Source organism: Cyprinodon variegatus, unplaced genomic scaffold (assembly GCF_000732505.1).
Source record: "Cyprinodon variegatus isolate N-32 unplaced genomic scaffold, C_variegatus-1.0 Scaffold108, whole genome shotgun sequence".
Taxonomy (NCBI): Eukaryota; Metazoa; Chordata; class Actinopteri; order Cyprinodontiformes; family Cyprinodontidae; genus Cyprinodon; species Cyprinodon variegatus.
The window spans coordinates 240,952-257,596 of NW_015150561.1; the positions used below are offsets into that span (position 1 = coordinate 240,952).

Here is a 16,645-nt window from a genome sequence, read left to right on the forward strand (position 1 = left end):
GGCGCTGCCATGTGAAACGTGCGTCCTCCTGGCCTAATCTCTGGCTCTATTTTTAGGTTTGGGGATGATGCAATTCAGCCAACAGAAGTAAAGGCATTCTGTTGATGTGTGTGTGCTCCTGTCTCAGCATCAGAGTGAGGACCATTTTTCGAATTTCACCATCAAATTGAGAACCGCTTGTTGCAAAGAGTGGTCCTGCAGAGCTATTTTGATAACAGTTAGCTTTAGAGCTAAGGTTTAGGGTGAGGTTTGTTCTGGGAATGTTTAGGTTAAGGGTTATTGTTGTGGTTAGAGCAGAGAGAGGGTTTAAATTGACTGAAAATAGATAGGAATCAACACATGGTTCACTCTACATGCAGACGAGAATGTTTGTGTGTGCATGCATACAGAGGAGGGGGCGGTCGCTGCTGCAAATGAAGGCTAGCATGGATGTGTGCAATTCCTCAGTGAATGGTTAGGATGTGTGAAATCCTGCAGCATATCAAGAGAGAAATCTGGATCTGACAACGATGCAACGTGCATTAGATATCTTCTGTCATATAAAACCGTTTGATTGGATGTTAGTTTTTCTGAAGGCAGTAGGACTCGCTCCTTCTGTCCTATTCACCTAACAGAAAGGTATTATGTTCCTCTCCTGTTGTGTGTGTCTGTTCGCCAGACTCCTGTTCTTTAAATTATAGGTCATGTTTTTAATAGTCAATGTTTGTCTGAGTCAGAAGGCTATCATTACATTACAGCAACCTGTCGGAGAAGCAGGATCCTTAAACATGTTGGTAATTCCATCTCCTCTTCCTTCATGTGCTCAGAATAAGCATGTCTGAAGGTTTATCAGTCAAACTTTATTTGTTATTATTCAGTCAAGTAAAACACAACATGCTGTTAACTGGACACAGAGTAAAAAGTATAATTATAAAGATCATGTAGAATTTAGAAGAGACAAAAGTTTATCAATTATTAGTGACAGGAACTGTGAAAATTGCAGATTGATTTTCTCCAGATTTCCCTCTGGAATGGTGTTTTCCCTGGTAATTCATAAGCCTACAAGAACATCCCTGATCTCAGTCATAATGCACCTCGTGGGATTTCTAATAGGTCGTTAACATTTCCAAATCCAGAAGAGAGAAGAGAAATAGTCCAGACAGAGAGCTAATTATTTTGGACATCGCTTATCGGAGCACATTTGCTGTTCTCCACCTACCTCTCCTTACTTCTGCTGAAAGTCTACCTCCCTCACAGTCTGCATTTGAAACATTTCAACTTGATTCTTCTTATTCTGTTTGTAATAACATCCACACTGAAGAGTGTTGCTGTCAGTGTTGTTAAATCAAGGAATCGTTTGTCACTGCTTGTTTGTTACTCTTAAGCTTCCTTTTCTAAATGTATCTATATGATATTTTGTACTTTTTCAAAATTATGTATTTTTATTTGCAATGGTTTTTCGAACTGGGAACTTCCTACACGGCCAGTGTTTAGGAATAGATCAAAAATATATCTCTGTGATGTGCAATGTGCATTTTCTTTAATTTCTTGGCTGTTGGCATTATGTTAAAAGGGTTAATCCATCTTGAGTATATTTACTGTCGCCTCCTGTGTTGGTTTTCTCTAATCTGGAGTAGAGAAGTGCTTTTCGTGAGTTATTGTTACCAGGAATAAAAGAACAAATATTAAAAGAAAGAATATTAAACAAAAAAGTGTTGATTTTGATTTTGTGGCCCTCGGAGGGGGCAGACGGATCCAAACTATTGGCCCGCTGGCTGTTTTCACTGCAGTGAGGAGTTGGCAGCGTGTGAAAAGGAGGCCGTCTGACCTCTGTACCTGTTGTACTTTCATCACAACTCCAAGCCAGGACTGCAACTACATTAGCTGACATGAACTAGCTTAACCTGCTGGACATTTAGAATGCAAAGCTGCCTCAGAGAAGTGGGTCAGTTTGTTTTGTAACCATTTGGCTGTTTGTCAAACTGCACTGTGCAGATGATTAGAAGGAAACCTCATTTCCTCATCAGTGAACAGATAACTGAGAATAACAATCTGAGGTTTTCTTTGCTGTTATTTGAGTTTAGACAAGGTTTAAATAACCATAAATGTTTCTTTCTTTCTTTATCTTCTTTTGTGATAAACCAGTCCGTTGCATCACTCTACTTTTTCATCCTACTTTTTCCCCTAAAATGAGCAAGTATTCTGTTTTTGTATTTTAATTTAAAATGATTACTTAATTCCAAATCATATGAATTTTATTTGATGATTAGAACTGATCTGGACTTGCATTTTTTTTATTCATCACATACCATAATTGTACTAAATTAAGCACTTTTTATTTTTATTTTTTTTAACAATTTGAACTTGAAACAAGCCGGGCGAGTTTCTGTTCCATCCCCGAGGGGCTGCATACAAAGCAGAACTGCTGCCTGTTTTGAACTGTGATCATCACTCCTTTTTTCAGCCATCATTGCCCCTGTTGTTTTGTCTTTCTTTCCTTAATTTAAATGCCAGCTTCACTATGCACTTTTCAATTTAAATGCTCTGTTGGTGCATTTTTCTGTCCAACATTCAGAGTTAGACAGAACATTCATCAAGTTGTAGTAGAAATATCAGAAAAGCCACACATACCAGAGAACGTGAATGATCTTGTCTCTCTGTGAGGATTAAAAAGTTGAAAACATAAGCATTAACTGCAGCATGTTGTTGCATGTTTAAAATAGTGCATGAGGGCTTCTTATGGGGAGGCACATTGTTAATCATAGTCTGTTGTCTTCGCTCCAGTCGTTTGCTTCTGGCATTTTTTTGGTTTGGGCTGAAAAGTTCTTTGTATAAAGTCAATTTTTAACTAAGACATATCCCTAAACCCATCCACCTGTTTACTTCCTATTTCACATTCTGAAGCTTGAATGCCATGGCTCTGTCCAATATTTTGTTTTAAAGTTTCAAGTTTTCTCTCAGAATTACCTAAAGTGTGTTATCTTTCCTAACCAGCCTCCTGCATCGTGGCTCAGGCAAAGTTAAGGTTTATTTATGGTTTCATTGATTCAATTAAAACACCTTCTGACATGCCTTTTATTTCAATCTGTTCTTGTTGTGTGGAATAGTGCAAAATTGTAAAGTTTGATTTTTGCCTCTCATGGACAGAAACTAAATGGTTTGATTTCATGTAAAAAAAAAATGAAGCTCAAGTTGTTATCATGCTTTTAGCGTTTGTTTGTTTGTTTGTTTGGGATTCTGATTGGGTGGAAATAAAAAAAAAAAAAAAAAAAAAATTAAAAAGTAAGATGTAATCTAAGGCATTTTTTAAGAAAAACCTACAACCATTTCTCATAAGTCAGTTTGGGTTTGAGTTTGAAGTTACGCTAATGGTTTTAATTTAATTTATTTTTTTTTTTCACTTCTTTGCATTTAAAATTGTAATTTACCATAACGTGAAGTAAAAATATCGAATAAACTGCTCTGGTTGCCCGACTGCAGGTACCCAGTTGACCTTTTTTGTTTACACACCATAAATGTGTTGCAGGAGACCAGTAATTGTACATAGGTAATCTAATTAACCAGCTGACATTGTGCAGCAACAGGTAGGGGAGGGGCAGTGCTACATTTGCACTGTCACTTTGAAGCATTATAATGTGATATTGTTGCTTATTTGGATAAAGACGCAGCCTCTAAAACTGCCACAGGTTTGGACACCTGTACATCCACTGGTAGATGGCTAATATTATGACAGTGATTAGGGCTTAATTATGTTTTACCGTTCTACTTATTTTGGTTTGATCCAATAGAAAAGAATGCAGAACCCTTAAAGTTTTGTTGTAATGTTTTGCTTGTATGTTTTTCCTTTTGATTAAATCTCTCCTTTTTCTCTCCCCGTCTTTGTTAGAATGAAGATGCTTGGCGCTGGGAGTTAAAGCCCTCCTCCACCTGAGGGAAGCTGGTACAGAGCTGGGGCTGGCCCCCTGCCTCAGGTGGGGGTGAAGGGCCCTCACAGCCCTTAGTGGGTCTGGACCATGGGGGATGGAGGGACCAGTGCAACCGGAGGGATCAACCGATCCCATGTCCTGTTTGACAACTTTGTCCAGGCGACCACGTGTAAAGGCACCCTTAAGGCCTTCCAGGAGTTTTGTGAACATCTGGAAGTGAAGCCCACCGAGCACAGGATCTTCTATCACAAGCTCAAGTCCAAACTTAACTACTGGAAGGCGAAGGCGCTCTGGGCTAAGCTAGACAAGAGGGCCGGCCAGAAGGAGTACAAGAAGGGACGTGCCTGTGCCAACACAAAGGTAAGCCTGCCTCACTGGAAACTTGATCGGTCATGTAAAGCATCCACGGGCGTCTCCTGTTCCCAGTGAGACTGGGAGTCAGATCATTGTGGGAAGACAGGACGACAAAGCAACAAGTCCATGCTCTGGATGGGAAGACAGCTTGACTGAGATATCTACTTTTTATTGGTTATTTTAGATTAGCAGCTCATGCTAACAGATCACCTGGAACTGTACTGGTAAAGATTAAGAGTGCTTTGACCTTCTTCACATTCTGTCACATCAATAGCACAAAACTTTGAATCATATATTTGTTAGAAGGTAATGCAGTATTTTTTAGGTTTAATAGTTTAGAGTTAAAGCTACAAGTCTCTCTGACAGATTCACACATCTACTGACTTGGATTTTAACTCATTCTTTATGGCACAGTATCTCAGACTCAGACCTGGGTTGGCCTTGAACATCCGCTTTTAGGTGCTGTTACAGATTTAAGTTGAAAAACACGTAAAATTCTTCAAACTAAGCTTTAGCTGTTAAACAGTGGTCCTTGGTGGGCCAGTCTCCTGCTACCTTCAGATGTAATCCTGTTAGCAGCCTGTTTGACATGATCAGGTCATTAGCAGGACTCTGTAGGCCTGGAGTTTGAAACCCATCACCTGAATCGATCTGTGTGTTTAGGGTGTTTCTCCTCCTGGAAACTTTATCTCCAACCTGAAATAAAGTCTTCAGCCGTCTCCAATTTTGTACGTTCATTTTTTCTTAAGAATCATTCCAAAGTTAGCTCAAGCTATGGTTTATTAAGCCTAAAGTAAAGCATCCCCACATCATGATGCTGCCACTGCTATGCTTCTCAGTGGTGATAATGCTGTGAACACATCAAAGTAAGGTTTTTCATGTAGGCTAAAAGAACCTGCATGTTGGCATCTCTCCTACAAGCCATGTTGGACATATTATAGCCTTCTTTATTGCTATGATTGGCTAAAACCAAATTTGGTAGGCGTACACTAGTTGTTTTTTCGTCCAATCAGCTTGGAAGGTTCTGCTCAGAGTGAGTTCACATTATTTATGTGACTTGCCAGGTTTAGGAGAACGGATCTCTGTTTAAATTATCCTGTGGTTTCAGTGTCTGATCATTGGTGCGGGGCCATGCGGTTTACGCACAGCCATCGAGCTTGCTTTCCTGGGGGCCAGAGTGGTCCTCCTGGAGAAGAGGGATGCGTTCTCCAGAAACAACGTGCTGCATCTTTGGCCCTTCACCATCCACGACCTCAGGGGCCTTGGAGCCAAGAAGTTCTATGGGAAGTTCTGCGCTGGTGCTATCGATCATATCAGTGAGTTCAGACCATAATCTTGCTGCTTCTGATGTTGCTCCTTTAGTTTCCAATTAGTTAAGTTATTCGGTTTGAATCTCACCACTTTCTCTTTTTTTTTTAGGTATTCGTCAGCTTCAGCTAATGCTGCTGAAAATGGCCCTGCTGCTGGGAATAGAGATCCACGTCAACGTAGAGTTCAAGGGTCTTATTGAACCCCCTGAAGACCAGGAGACTGAGAGTAAGTGATTTAATCTGCTGCAGGAAACCGGCCGAGAAGAGAATACTGCTTTCATCAAACAAATATCTCTCAGCTGCTGCAAACCTGGCACTGAGGATGCATTTCTGTCTGGTTACACATGCCGTGTGTTCCCAGGGATAGGCTGGAGGGCTGAGGTCCACCCTAAGACACACCCTGTCAACGAGCTGGAGTTTGATGTCATCATTGGAGCAGATGGAAGGAGAAACACACTACCAGGCAAGTTTGCATGCACGGGCTGGAGGAAGAACATTCGTAATGTATTTTTTTTTTCTTCCTTTAACTAAACATCGCAAGGCCCAAACAGTTCTGCCTGTTGTTCCCACTTAGACGCTTGAGTCACATACGATCATTATGTCACTCATTTACAGCTGCAGAAGGAAGGCTGACCTCACTCTGCTCTTTATGTGTGAATGAGCGTTTGTGCACATCTGGATGCACGTTTGTTTGTGTTTAGCAGCAACATTAAACCTGTTGTGAACAAGAGAACAGGAATGGGTGATCTAGTTGTCTGTTTCTACTCTAAGCTTTGTGGCAGAGAACCATGATGCCTTTCTCCAGAACTGAGCTCTAAACCCTATAAAAGGAATCCATATCCTCCCTTTGAGAGGTCCAATTACGTGAATACAGTGTGAACAACTGGAAACTGTTTACATTGTTCAGATACAGAAAATCTGGCCACAATTAAATGGTACGGCATGGATTATTTGTTCTAGAGGCAGTAAGTTGCTCTAATTCAGTGCTATATTTTCCTTTTGAAATGTTAATCTGTTCTGTAACTGTTGGTGTCCATTAGCCCAGGCTGCTGATCTCATTAGTTCTTCTGTTTCTACAGGATTTCGACGGAAGGAGTTCCGGGGGAAGCTCGCCATCGCCATCACCGCCAATTTCATCAACAGGAACACAACGGCAGAAGCGAAGGTGGAGGAGATCAGCGGTGTGGCCTTCATCTTCAATCAGAAGTTCTTTCAAGATCTCAGGGAGGCAACAGGTGAGTTCAGCTCTGCCTGGCTTGCATCCTACAGGCATTTCTTGCTGTTTTTCTATGAGTGGAAATGGCCTGATTGAATAACGTGGACTCACACTCTTAGCGGTACGGCTGCAATGTAGAAAGTCATTTGCCCAGCTACTGCTCCAGATTTGCTTAAGAGGAAAAAAAGACATGGAATCATGCTCTTTTCAGGAGTTGTTGAGCATAACATGTTATCGGTGGACATAATTATCCCTTTTCATCATCTAGTAGCCCTCTGTTTCTAGTCCGCCTTCTTATCAAGTAGGCGTTGGTTGGTTGGTTGATTTTATTTTGAAATTCACTGGAACTTCCTATTTGGTGTTTGGAGCTTTTTGTGAAGACTACTGCAGTGTCTGTTTAAACTTCCCTCATGCTTAAGAGAGAATTTCTTAATCTGCAAGGCCTCAGTAACCGCACCCGCTCTGCACCTTGGCTGCTATGAGCTTGCACATTGATTTTAGTGAATTGGCACCTGCACAGCAGCCTACCGTGTTTAGTGTGAGCTCGGTGTAATTCTTCTGACCAATGCCACTATGGACGTGATTGCAGTTTGAAATTCCACCCTGGATTTTGGGCGGGATTTACAGATGAAATGCAAAATAAATCTTGATACCATAGAAGTTTTATTAGAAATATCTGGAAAACGTTTCAACTTTTTTCATGTTACAGCCTCTGTCTTTAGGGTTGTAACATAGTGGTGCCCAAGTCCAATCCTCAAAATCTTTAATCCTGCAAACTTTATCTGCATCCCATCCCAAAACACCTGGATCCAATGAATGGTCTTTGACCGGGCCTCTGCAAAACTAAATGACAGAATAAAAACATAGACAAATACAAACTCCTTTATAATACTAAAGTGGAATGAAGGTTTTTAACACTCTCTGCAAGGAAAGCGTACATTTGAACCCTTGTTGATTGAACATTATCATTACTAATGGTTCAACTCACAAATCAGTACACTGAAATGATTCTTCCTCTTTGCAGAATAGCTGAAGCTCAGTTTGATTCAATGTGATTTAGCTCTGGACTTTGACTAGGCCATGGTATCACATGAATATGGCTTGGTTTAAGCTAGTGCTATCTAAACTTTTTGTCATATGTGCCAAACATCCAATTTAAAAGTGCTGTTGCTCCAATAAATGTAATGTAACTTTTAATGGACTACTTTCATATAATTTTTATTTCATTTTCATCTCCTATATCATCTTGTATTATTGATCTGTATAAAAAATTACTTTAGACTGATGAATACTGGGTGCACAAGCCAGCTTTATGGTTTATGACCTGCTCTTCAGTCCCTGTTTGAACTTTTACTATCAAACAAGTTTTCTAATAAAAACCAACACATTTAGAAGTTGTATTTGGATGAATATGTTTAATAAAATGTGAGTGTCCTTTAAAAAGCAAATGTCTTTATTCAGCACAACAAAGAGAGCTGCAGATGCATAAATTAATAATTCCACAGTAAGATGAATATGCGGCGGACCAAATGATCCAGAACAGTGAAATTCACTGGTTTGTGTTGTCCCTGCTATCCAGCATGCACAAAGTTTAAGAAGAACCTGTTAACCGTGTGCATTCACATCGCATTACTCTTATGTGACTTTTTTTGGGGGAGCTAAAGCTGATCTCACTTCTTAAAGATATTTGTGCTGCATTTCAAGCATCCAGTGCTGATTGTGAGAGAAGATTTAGTTTAATGAATATTATCTAAACAGCAACAGAACGCTCTTAAAAAGGCATATCTAGAGGACTATTGCAGAGGTTAGAAGGATAGATTGAAAAGTAGACCAAATTTAAGTTAGATTGGTTCATATTTTAGTTACATCTATTTTTTTTTATGTTAGTAGAAACTCTTAATCTTAACAAAAAGTTATGCCTGAACGGTGTAGCGTCTCATCTCTTCAGGAGCGGGACCCCCGCCCTGGGCAAAGCAAGACTTTTACATATGACTTACTAAACGTCTCATGACCAACAAGCTTTTTGTTTTTTAATTATAAGTGGGCCCGATCATTTAAATAAAAAGCAAACTAATGAAAATTGCTGCTGTAATCTCCTATTTTTTTAACAAGCTGTTTAAGTTTGTATTGAACCTGTAAAACTGTTTTAACATTGTGTGTGGTGTGATCATCTGATGTTGCTCACAGTAGTCCTCGGTGAACTCAGACCACACACACACAGAAGTATTCCATTCATTTAATTGGTTTTTCTTAGAGTTCTTGAGTCCAATGCCAGCCTTCCTGTCGGGTTATTGCTGACTTGACAATGTTCCCGGTGCTCCGAATCCCATAATTGCTGCTTCCGTCCTGAAACGATGACAGGACGGGCAGCTCTGACAGTAAGCTAGAGAATTGTGTTCTGTTTCTGACAATCCATCTTTTTTTGTTTTTGTCTTTTTAGGTATTGACCTGGAAAATATTGTGTACTACAAGGATGACACACATTACTTTGTGATGACTGCCAAAAAACAGAGCCTGTTGGAGAAAGGAGTCATTCTGCATGTGAGTGATCAAAGCCCGGCGCTCAGTGTGGTGCTCTCCGTGTCATAACTGTTGGGTCTCATTCCGCTCCTCTTTAGCTGACATAAAAGCGGCGTACACACAGAAACAATCACATTCAGAATGATGTCACTTTAGAGGGTTTTTCTTTTCCAGCGATTCTCTTTCATTATTTCGTCTTTATTCTTTTTGATTTCGCCAAGCATTGGTTTAATGGTCAGACAGAGCCAACAGTGGAGCAGCCTGCCAGCTCAAGCAGTCTCTTGAGTGCTGATGTCCTCACTATACACGGTAGCTTCCTGTCTCTGGGCACTTTCCACAGGAAACAGGAAAGGCCTTTTAAATGCCCGTCTTCATGTGCAGACAAAACCGTGCCTTGGTCCAAACGATGTCTGCGGTATGGCAGTACTTCTTGCAGTCCTCAGCCTCATTTCTGCTCTTATGCTTACGCAATGTGCATGTGTGGGTCGAGTCTGGATCTGAGGAGTTCTTTAAACATTTGCCTGAGGTAGTTGTGATCAAGTTTTTTCACTAAACTGTTACCTGTCAGGTTATCAACTGTGCTTTATTGCTTGAAAGGGATGGAAGTCCAAACAGTTATTTCAGCTGGATTCAATAAAAAGAGAACAGAATCAAATCTAGAACAGATGGATGAAATAAGGGAAATTATTTCTGACTGAAAAGAATCAAATAAAAACATTAACTTCAATAAATCAGTTTTGATCAACAGCTTAATCTTAAGAATATGTCATGTCAGCAAATTCACAAGAATCTTTTTCACAATAAAGCAATACAATACAATTATTTCATGGTGCTGTTAACACAATGAATGACTAATAATGCTGTAATGAGCCAATAACCATAACTTAAATCATCACGTAAATCCTGTTAATCAGCTATCAATTAAAACCAGCTGTTCTGGAGCAGGGGAACCTCGAACACCTGCAGGCCCTCAAGGACCGACTTTGGGCATGCCTGCTTTAGGTGTTCTGGGTGTAGCATCTTCCACTGCCTCGCCCTTTCCTTTAACCACCAGGATCACAGGAGAACCCTTCAGACAGATGGAAAAATGTTCCTCCCTCTGTAAAACCATGTCATTTTGAAAGCATGCAAAATTATGATGCTACATGTTAAGACTAGTTTAGCTTATGCCACCAAAGCAGAGGTGAAAATATTTAATTATTGACTGGTGTCTGTTTCTACAGTTGGATAATAAATAGCAAGCCAAACTGCTGCATCACTCAATAAGGGAGCTTCGCCTCTTGAAACCAGTTTCCAAGTCTAAAGGAGTGTTTACACCAAACGCGTTGAGAGCCTCAAACCATCTGCTTTACATGCAAAGTCTATGGGGGGTGGCGTCAAACAGCGTCGATAGGTCTTATGGCGTGTCCTAGCATCGGCAGTGGCACATCTGGGCATCTAAGCATCTGAGTATCAGCCAATCAGAAAGCCAATCCAGGAGATTTTTGGGAGAGACTATATGCAAGCCGTGATCGCTACTGCAAATCTTTCTCCATGTGAAAACATGCAGATTTGCTCAGCGCCCTGACCCTTCTTATGACGTCAATCAAGTCATTATATGGCAACTCCACTCGGACAAACTGTATTACACCAGTTTCTTAAGAACAGATCTCTTTCAATTATTTTACATTTCATTGGCAATCTAAAGTCGCCAAAAGAAGAAAACAATCAAACTCAGTCTTGAAGGAAAGCACTGAGTTCTAAGACAGACTGAGCTCTGCCATTTTTATTATTTTAATTAGGATCTGAGGGCAGGGGAGGACAAATTGAACATTTTAAAAATGACTTTCGTAGAGGTTTTAGACAACGAAAACAGTTATTCTACTTGTAGAAATGAAAGGGTTGTTGTTGACATGTAGTTAAAAGTTTTGTAGCTTAATATGGCTAAGCGACAGAGCTAAGCTACTGAGCACGGCTAGCCACGGCGCTACCCTGTTCTCCCCCTTTATGTTATAGTCTTGCAGTTACTTCGACATAAACATATTTCAGTTTCGTTATCAATCAGGTAAAACTTGATTGATCATTAGACAAGCTAACGCTAGAGATGGTCCCGACTTGGCACATGGATGTCATTAGTGTTGTCTAGTCATCCACAATGTTTTACATCATGTAACAATGTTCAGCCAATCATATGGCGCAACGTCACTGGCATGTGCAGGGCCCGAGCAGATCTGACCACCCAAGCAGATCTGGTACCTACATCGGCTTCAGAGCGCTTTCACTGGGGAGTCCCAGCGTTGTCGCCTGCCGGTATGAGCGGCGTGGTTCCGCTGCTCTGAACAAGAACAGATTATTTTAGTAGGATCAGAATCCAGATGAACTGACTGTACATATGATGTTTTGAGGTGGCTTAAAAAACGTGTGAAATTCTTTTTTGGCCAACTAATTAAAGTCAAGCCAAGCTGCTCTCTAGCTAGTAACTACAGAACAGACCAAAGCATTGAGCTTCGAAGAGTTGAAGCCTCTTAACCAAGATTTGACCCAGGATCCAAGTTTTGGCATTGAAACATTTTTTTTATCTCCACAACGCATTTGGTGTGAACGCACCATTAGTGTTACACTTCCTGCTGAAGCTTCTGCAGCTGAGCAACGCTCTGCACTAGTGTAACCTATTATTTAGCCGTATTTCATTTAAGAAATATCTCCTGCTGGACCTTCTTTGGTGAGCTATTCACAAAAACTCTTACCTCCCATCTGAAGATCTTAAAGGCTGTTTTGATGCTGATGAAAGGTAGTAATATTCTCACTTTTTGGCCATTATTTTTTTAAATCAACCTTTGTGGATCACAGTAGAATGATTCATCCACTGCTCCTCTTTGAAGCAACTGTGGCTTAATTAAATCAGAAAGGTGGAGTAATATCAGCTTAACTAGTGAATGATAAGATGATGCTGACAGGCATTAATTAGTGCAGAAAGCCTTTTTGTGATTGCATCCCAACTAATCTACCTTCACAGGGATCTAGACGGAGTTCAGAGTGCCACCAAACAAACATAAGCAGTAGTTTTAAAAAGCATCTAACTATCATAGCATATTATGTCTTTACAGCATCAGGTTTTTTAAAATATTTAGTGTTTACATAAAAGAAAAAGAAACAACAATTACAAGAACATAGAGGGAAAAAGATATAAAGAAGAGATGGAAAAATAAAACAAGAAATTTACAAAAAGAAAGAAAACAAAGAAACATAGCCTGTCTGGCACAGAGAATCCCAAAACGGTTGTTAGGCTTTAACTCACAGTGGCTTCCTGTACGTGTGAAGTGCTCCAAAAAATGGCCTAATGGAGCCTGAATCTTCTGGAATCTCCCAACTGTTTTTTTTTTCTTTTTTCTTGTTAACCTGGCAATTTCTGTTCTGTCATTTCCCCTGCAGGACTATGCAGACACTGAGCTCCTCCTTTCCAGAGCTAATGTAGACCAGGCTGCCTTGCTGTCTTACGCACGTGAGGCTGCAGATTTCTCCACCAACCACCAGCTACCCACACTGGACTTTGCAATCAACCACTATGGCCAGCCTGATGTAGCCATGTTCGACTTCACCTGCATGTATGCTTCGGAGAACGCAGCAATGGTGCGCCAGCGCCATGGCCATAAACTGCTGGTGGCGCTGGTGGGCGACAGCCTTTTAGAGGTGAGGATTTTTCCTAAGGACATATTTGGGGTGGGGTGGAGAGACTTTAACTTTGTTTTACTTAAAAATGATGTTTCTTTTAATACCCTTTGCTCTGGTTTTGATCATATTTGGTAAATGAATGTGCTTTTCTCTCCAGCCGTTCTGGCCCATGGGCACCGGCATTGCGCGAGGTTTTCTGGCAGCCATGGACTCCGGTTGGATGGTGAAGAGCTGGGCCCAGGGAAAAACGCCTTTGGAGGTTCTGGCTGAGAGGTGCAGATGACTGATACACATGTGCCAAGAGTAACATTGTTCTTGCCCTAACATTTATACACTGACCCACGGCCAGGCACACACATTCCTAATCTGCCTCTTCAGACACACTCTTTTATCTCTAAGTGCTTTACTAGGAATTGTAACCGTGCATGATTTAAAGCTTCAGTACCACCTCTCTTTTTACTAATGGGATAAAAGGCTCTCATATGTCCTGAATGGAATGTGACTCCTCAGTTGTGTAACATCTATCTTTGCTTTCCTTTAATGGTTTGTTAATGGGCTGAGATCAGATAATAAGAAAAGATTTCAACGTGTTGTTCTGTGCTTTAGGGAGAGCATATACAGACTTCTGCCTCAGACGACTTCAGAAAATGTCAGTAAGAACTTCAGTCAGTACAGCGTGGATCCGACCACGCGTTACCCCAACATTAGCCTTAACTTCCTCAGGCCCAGTCAGGTGAGTATAGGTGTGCACACACCTGGATTCAATTCTTTTTCATTTAGCCATCAAATCAATTCTTAAACTGGTTTAAAAAGCAAAAAGTGTTTTATAATGTTTAAAGCTTGATTTTTACATTTTTCTCACATTTTTCCACATTCTAAAATGGAGTTAACTCTTGTAGAATATAACCTTACAGTCCAAAATAAAGCAGATGGTAATTGTATTAGGGTTTGAAGCATGGGACGTTTCGCCGCATAGAGCTTTTTTTAGTGTCTTGATAATTACTTTGATCTATTAATTACATATTCTTTTCAACTATTAAATGTTACTAAAATTACTCCCCACCCACACACACACCACCATGTACTGTACATTTAAATGCAGTGTAAATGACAAAAACGTGTAAGAAAAACCTCAGTTCCATGCTTGAAAATACCACAGAAAACATTTGGAGATAAAGACGTTTCCTTATCTGAATTGCAGAATCATTACATTTATTTGATTATTTTAGCTTAATTACGACATTGACTGGATTTTTATTTCAACAAATGATGTGGTGTGGAGACTGCTTACTCCAGTTTATGATTATTTGATTTCTAAATTTGTTGACAATTATTTAAAAAATTGATTAATTAGGTTACTTGTTTAAGGACTGAATTAGTCCAATGATAAGTTTGTGTGTCAGTATTAAAGTGAAATTCAGCATTTTGAGCTTGTTTGCAAAATAGTCACTGTATTTCTATTCTGAGAAGTTTGTACTATAGATGTTTTTTTTTCCGTATTGGTTCTCTATTTGCTCCAAAACAAGTTTCATCTCAGGAATAATACAATTCATATTTAATCTTACTTAAACTCATTATCCCCCTTGTTTAGTGGTGGCAGCATCATGCTGTGAGTTGAGAACTTTTTTTCACTGTTGTAAAACAACTAGAAAAGGATTGAAATCTCAGCAATGAAGTATATCAGGAGTCTATCATGAGATGTAATCATAATGTTTTATTTTTTTTTAAAATAATTTTTATTTTTAAACGTTTTCACAGTATCAAGACATATATAAACACAATCATAAACATATATGGGAAGCATGCCAATATTCACAAGACAAGGTTTTTAGTTCAGAAACGTATCATTCATAAAAAATCTGACCGTAAGGGTTTTACGTACTCAGTCCATTTAGTCCAAATTTTATAAAACATGTCCTTTTGAATCTTGAGGGAAAATTACAACTTTTCCTTGACATAAATTTCTTGGATTATATTGATCCAATCCTCAATAGTTGGAGATTTCACTCTCAGCCACTTTCTTGTGATGGCTTTTTTACTTGCAATAAGTAACATACCAAGTAATCTTTTATCATTGTTATTCCAATTTGTTACAGGAACATCACCCAAATACAGTGTTTCACATTTAAGGGGAATTTTAGTACCAAATACACATAATGTTTTGTGTTTTAGGTGCGACACCTCTTTGATACAGGAGAGGGCAGGGAAATCCGCATTGAAATTGAGAATGTCATCAACTCGTCAACGCCAAAGTTGGCCAGGAATGGTTTGTATTTATATTTATTTTTTATATGACCCTAATCCCTGTTTCCTGCAACCTATGACTTGTTCAGGCTCAATATCAGAGGGGAGCCAAGATTAAAGAGAATGATACGTGTTTAGCACCCTCCTCATTTATTGGATCTTATTATAAAAATTCAGACCATGATTCAAACCAAGGATCTTGTTTCTCCAAGACAACACTGCTACAAATTGTACCGCAGTGTTAATTATTGTTCAATCATAACCATCTTTTTTGTGACGCGATGGAAGGAAAGAGTCTTACAAGCAAAGTTCAGGAAAACCATGCTAACTAAATGTAAATATTGGTGTTTGATCCAGTCTGATAATACATGGCTGTATTTTCACTCCAGACAATTACCTGCTTGACAAGCAGTTTCAAGGTAAAGTCCAAATGCATGGTGTTGCTCCTCCAGGTTTTCTAAAGTTCTAACAATTTAAAATCCTACCTGCCTTGCATTGATCGCAACATGAAGGTAACATTTGAATGTTAGAACATTTGTTGATGAGCTGGAGTTTCCTTTTACACACTAACCCAGTCAGATATGCTGCCATCTGATCTTCCTGAATATACTCAACAGCCTGTTTTAAAGATCCCAGTTTGGTTTTTACTGTCTAACTTCCTGTTTGCATCCATTTCCCCCTTAAAGCAATGGAATTCTTTATATTAGAGTTGGTAATTACTAACACCAAAAACACAGTAGAATGATTTTGCCCAGTGACATGGAAGTTGTGCTGATTATATTGCTTTTCAAGTTTTAATGCTGCTTCTTAACTCAGCACTTTATCTTCAGCATTTAATATTGTGTAATTAACTGTTTTTTTTTTTTTTTTCTTTACTTCACCAAAGAATCGATAGCTCGGTCCAGTAAACTGCTCAACTGGTGCCAGAGGCAGACAGAAGGATATAGGAACGTCAGCGTCACGGACCTGACTATGTCATGGAAGAGCGGCTTGGCGCTGTGTGCCCTCATTCACAGATACAGACCAGATCTCATGTGAGTAATAGGAATCAACACTTGCACTCTTCATTTTCAAGATAAGATAGACTAATTGATCTAACAGTGGAGAAATTCTCTTGTCATATCGGCTCAATAGTTAAAACAAGGTGCCAAAAAGACAAAAAAAAACAGTTATTTAATATAAAACAGCCTGTTAAGATTAGTTAAATTCATTCTGGAAGCCAGCTGGGTGATTAAAAAAACAATTTAACTTAGTAACTTTGTATAGCTTGCTGCAACACCTTAATCTGACTCCACCAGATGGATATGCGCAGCAAATCCATCTGGAAACCTTCCGTTGAAGTAATTTCGGCAAGGGGCGAAAATACTGGTTAGCTGATTGGCCTATGTTGGTGATAGACGGGCCAAATAAACCAATCAGATCAACGAAGCATATGACGTACTAAC

The 16,645-nt window shown here is 39.6% G+C and overlaps 1 protein-coding gene across 10 annotated transcripts in view; it reads left to right on the top strand.

Annotated features, from left to right (window-relative positions):
• Positions 1-16,645, top strand: part of mical3 (microtubule associated monooxygenase, calponin and LIM domain containing 3) — a 107,036-nt gene that overhangs the window by 25,730 nt on the left and 64,661 nt on the right. For 8 of the 10 annotated variants that reach the window (XM_015374731.1, XM_015374723.1, XM_015374725.1 and 5 more), the window contains exons 2-13: positions 3,866-4,265; positions 5,368-5,575; positions 5,679-5,795; positions 5,931-6,032; positions 6,649-6,804; positions 9,226-9,326; positions 12,717-12,974; positions 13,114-13,229; positions 13,563-13,689; positions 15,129-15,222; positions 15,590-15,619; positions 16,087-16,234. In XM_015374731.1, the coding sequence (XP_015230217.1) occupies positions 3,993-4,265; positions 5,368-5,575; positions 5,679-5,795; positions 5,931-6,032; positions 6,649-6,804; positions 9,226-9,326; positions 12,717-12,974; positions 13,114-13,229; positions 13,563-13,689; positions 15,129-15,222; positions 15,590-15,619; positions 16,087-16,234 (1,730 nt within the window). In that variant the 5' untranslated portion in view covers positions 3,866-3,992. Of the gene's footprint in view, positions 1-3,865; positions 4,266-5,367; positions 5,576-5,678; positions 5,796-5,930; positions 6,033-6,648; positions 6,805-9,225; positions 9,327-12,716; positions 12,975-13,113; positions 13,230-13,562; positions 13,690-15,128; positions 15,223-15,589; positions 15,620-16,086; positions 16,235-16,645 lie in introns of those variants that run through there. The other 2 variants (XM_015374726.1, XM_015374730.1) reach the window with 1 other exon arrangement.